The 4,869-nt window shown below is 40.9% G+C and overlaps 1 protein-coding gene across 1 annotated transcript in view; it reads right to left on the bottom strand.

Annotated features, from left to right (window-relative positions):
* Window positions 1–609: 609 nt before the first annotated feature.
* Window positions 610–4,869, bottom strand: part of LOC104525942 (protein FAM13A) — a gene marked incomplete at its 5' end in the record, with an annotated part of 12,404 nt that continues 8,144 nt past the window's right edge. The window contains one exon of the mRNA XM_010169244.1: window positions 610–794. Coding sequence (XP_010167546.1) covers window positions 610–794 — 185 coding nt within the window. The remainder of the gene's footprint in view (window positions 795–4,869) is intronic.

Genomic DNA, 4,869 nt, shown 5'->3' on the forward strand with positions numbered 1-4,869 from the left:
TGGGCTCAATGAAAGAAACTAGTAAAACTAGTGAATCCAGTAAGAAGTCTTAAGAGGCCAGTGCAACCCCATAACCTCCAGAGCAGTTTCTGAATATATTAGAAGGATCAAGGGCCCAGAATCATCGTCATCTTGAGAACAGACACCAGATCACAAGGCCAAATCTGCAGAAATCTCTAGAAATGATACCAACACCTGGGTGTCGTATAGGAGTCCTTTTCCCCCAGGTATCCTTTCTCAAAGCCTTCTGCCAAGAAGCACCCATATTATCTGACGGCAAAGGAAGAAAGCTGTATTAAGCACAAACCTCCCTGCACTTAGACAGTCTGAAGGCCCTTCTTTATTATACTCCTGCTCTGCTGTCAACGCAGCAATAGAAAACTGACCAACTGTTTAGCAAAACAGCAAGAGGAGATGGGAGAGCAACTCCACTCCCATTCAGCTCCAACAATAGCTTTAGCACTAAAATTTATTGCAAAGCTCCAGTCATTGCCTCACTTTGATCACCCTGACAAATTAGGGTTCCGAGCTACATTTCCGAGCTACATTTTTGGCCATCTGCTCTGTTACACACTCCATCAACATATGGGGAAAAGTGAAAACCCCAACTTACTGAAAGCAGTTTGGTCCAAATACAGTGGCAAGATTGCAAAGGTTCATCCTGTTCTCTACATGATGTTCAGCAACCTTTATCAGGAACTGGCACAGATACTTCAGCAGGCAGTAATGAGCATCAGGCAGTTCTTTAAGGAGTTCTTTCAAGTTCCTCTCCTTCTGCATGTCATTTCTAGTGTCTAGGAAAAACAAGAGAAGAAAAAGCATATGTATATGGTTTTCTTCATCACTGCCAATTTACTTTACATGGGTGAGAAAGCAGCAGGATCTGAAACGTAGTCTTATTTCTGTTCAGAGACCCAGAATACTCCAAACTCCTCAATTTTCCTCAGGGAAGCTGCACCTTTCTCCTGAGGCTCACCTTGGCCACCCCTGTCACGCTTTCATGCTTGCCTGTACGTTGTAACTCTTTTCCTGAGCAGAATCAGCAGCAGTCCTAACCAACAGCATTGGAGCCTGTTTATTCCCACCTGGTACGCAGCTATATCTGCTTCAACTCCAGCTCTACCAGATCTCCTGCTTCCATGTTTCTTCTGGATGTTATCTCTACATCCCAAACCCTGTCTCATACTCTGTTTTAGTTTCCCCTACCATGAAAACCTTCAAAAACAAGAAAGCAAGAATAGTAAAACAAGGAGTCTCCTGAAATGCAGGTGTTGGACGAACAGTACTACAGTACTTTCTGTGGATGCGTTTTCTGAAAAGCTCAATTTTGTATCTTTTGTCAGTGACAACTCTGTACAAAGTCTCAGGCAAGGAGACCTGCTTATGGAAAAAAGGCTGTTCAGGGCAGAACTATACTCCATAACAAGTCAAAACTTGGCCTGATGTTAGAGAGTAGCCTTATTATTCTGCACAATATTCTAGAATTTAAATATGGATAAAAGTTTCCCATACTGAACTGAGTAATATCCAAAGTATGACTAAGGTCAGTTTTCTTTCATGCAGGTTTTTGGGGTTTTTTGTTTTTGTTTTTTTTAATTGCATGAACTTCACAGGTGCTGTGTTTATACAGACCCAGACAGTGAATACAAGCTTGGCCTCACACATAGCTTCTACTTAATTGTGTTGTGCTTTTGGAATTGAACTCAAAACCTGCAAGATTCTTTGCTCCCCTCCTCCACCCCAAAAACACTTGCAAAAAGTAGTTTTGACCCACCGAAATACTGGTATTTACATGATAATAAAAGTGAGGACAAAAAGAAGTGGGGTGGGGGGGAATAGGGAGGAAAAAAGGGAGAAAAAGGAAAGGAAAAGAAAAAGCTTTGAACACAGTGTAAGGTATGTATAAATGCTTCAGAAATTTCATCTTTTTTACTTTTCATGTCCCAGAAAAATTCTAGGGCTGGATTGCACAGTATTCCAGGGGTAGAGTGCTGTGGAAAGTGGTTAGCTGTCTAAATTAAGTAGTCTGTATAAGAATACCTGGAAGTGACTCCTGAGAACTGAACCACTGAGTCGCAGTACGATTTCTGTTTTACATTCAGACGTGTTTGTGGCTAATAAACAGGATTTATCCCACATGTAGTTTGGGAAATAAATGAGTTTTCTATGTACGTACTTGCAGTTGAACTTGCAGGATTTCATCTGCTTCCAAGCTTAGGTTTCCTGCCTTACATGCCATGCATAATACAGTACATGGTAAGAGAAGCCTTTTTAAGTTTTATATGCTTGGAGAATTCATTTTTATGTATGTGTTTTGGTACCACAGACTTAGTATGAATTCTTTCATGACAGCAGGTCAAAGTTTAAAATGTCAGTCAAATTACAAGACCAAACATTTCAACCAACTGATTAATTATATCCTTTTCTTCTACAGTTAAGAAATTAGCTCCTTCAGAAAAGTCAAATATCAAATATGCATAAAGCAGACGAGCAAAAAATCTTACGTGCTTGTTTATTGCAAGTATTTATTTCAAAATTTTTTAGAGCTATACAGAATAAAAACAATCATGACTTTGCTACTACAGTAGCTTGGTAACAGTAAGAAATCTGATTTATTATTTTTATTTCTGCAGCAAAATTTCAGGATGCTTCCAAAGGCTGCATTAAATGGCACAACAATAAGGAATTTAATTGGATTTGTATTCGAACAGATCAAAGTGGACTGGACAGTCTCTGCCTGGATTACTAATTATCTTTTCATGAAGCTTAAAAAAAACAAAACACAACTAATTTCCACAAGCCAGACCATTAAAATTCATCTCCAAACATAGCTCTCTTCAGATAACAAAACAACTAGCACATGGTGTTTTCTACTATAAATTGCTTGCAGTTATGATAAGGAAAGCCAAAGCCATCTCTTAGAAAAAATGCACCTCTTCCACTACCATCACCCCACCACCTAATTAGGGAATGCCCTTGAGAACTAATTGCCTCTCTGAGCCTCTCACTGGGGCTTTAGATTGACAGGTACTTTTCCGTTTACCGAAAAATTTTCCATCCCTTCCAAACTAGAACTAGCTAATAACATGGACAAAACATTCTGAACACAGGTTTGCACTCTGACAACAAACAAAGCTGTTGGCCGCGTGGCATCAGTTGTGTTTGGTGGGTAGGATGTCCCTGTTCATTAACCATGATATATTATGTAGTGCGGATCAACATCAGAGATGCTTATCGCTTGGCACAGCCAAACCTTTGTTCATTTCTGTACTTTCAAAAACAAAGACAGATATCTGATCATAAGATCTTGAAAAATTACCCTAATTGAGGGACACAGAGACACTGAACAACATGAGGCAGCAAACTTCATTTACTGAGACATGAAATTCCTTGTCCTTGTGAGATGGGAGAATGAAAATATGCCTTTCCTCTGTCTCCTTTTCCAGTGAAAAAGCAAGAGAAGGAACTCCAAGCCTTTCTCCCAATACAATCCAAAAATCAAAACTAATTTGTTAATTCTCCTGCTGTTGACACTTATTTCATGCATTTTTGCTTTATTTTTAAAAACTACTATTACAATTTGTGGTGAATTTAGAGTGTGACATGCATACACAGTATTCCATGCACTTTGTACACTTTTCAGGACAAGTGTATCTCTGCCATCCATGACCATATTACTTCAGACAAAACAGTTTTTCAACTTATTAGAGAGCAAAAATAATCTTGAGTCATGACAGCAAACTGCTTGGAGCATACCTCCTCCTTTTGTTCACCTGTTCTTCAGTTTGCTTCAAAGTCAATCGCTAAGGTTTACCCAGCTGGTACTGACCATCAGAGAAACATTAGAGCCTCTGAGCTGTTTATGCTGCTACCATGCAGACAAGCATCATGTACATGCCTAATTTTGTGAAGGACAAGCTGTCCCGTGGAAATCGAAGACTACCAAGTGCAGCCTTTCTTATGCAGTCAGATTAAAGAGGGTGGCATGAAGCTCAGCATATGCTTCAGTCTCTGCAGCATCCTGAGACAAGACAAATGAGCTCGTCAATAACAGAAACAAGAGAGTGACAGATTCTCAAAGGCAATTCAGGAACCTGTATTCAAGTCCTGTTTCCAGATATGCCCAGCTACCAACACAGTCGTGATTTTCAAGCACAGGACATGAAGCTCTTTTGAAAATTTTGCCCAATACAGCAGAGAGAAGGAGAAAGGAGTAAAAGAAGGCGGCTAAGGGGAAGGTGCTCTCAAGGCAGAGTGGAAGGTATTGAAGTGAGGCTCTCTCACTTCTTTTGCAGCTCTGCTGAGTATCATCATCTTCATAAGAAATCCATATAAACATTGACCTCATTAATGTTTATAAATATGTAAAGGGTGAATGTCAGGAGGATGGAGCCAGGCTCTTCTCAGTGATGCCCAATGGTAGGACAAGGGGCAATGGGTGTAAGCTGGAACACAGGAGGTTCCACTTAAACTTGAGAAGAAACTTCTTTACGGTGAGGGTGACGGAGCACTGGAACAGGCTGCCCAGGGAGGTTGTGGAGTCTCCTTCTCTGGAGACATTCAAGACCCGCCTGGACGCCTTCCTGTGTGATCTCATTTAGGTTCCTGCTCCAGCAGGGGGATTGGACTAGATGATCTTTCTAGGTCCCTTCCAATCCCTAACGTTATGTGATTCTGTATTCTTTTATTTTTATTTTTATTTTGGGAGCCTGCCAGAAGCCATGTGAAGCAGACAGCACCCCAGCAGAGGCCTGCAAAAGAAGCCTAGGTAGAAGAGCTGCCAGGAAGGGCTGGAAACCAGGCATGAGATGGTGGTTTCTGGGCTGAGGAAAGGGACAAAAACCAGCAGCCTCAGATCAGGTCTAGGTT

The sequence above is a fragment of the Antrostomus carolinensis genome, unplaced genomic scaffold, assembly GCF_000700745.2.
Source record: "Antrostomus carolinensis isolate BGI_N321 unplaced genomic scaffold, ASM70074v2 scaffold12770, whole genome shotgun sequence".
NCBI classification, from domain to species: Eukaryota; Metazoa; Chordata; class Aves; order Caprimulgiformes; family Caprimulgidae; genus Antrostomus; species Antrostomus carolinensis.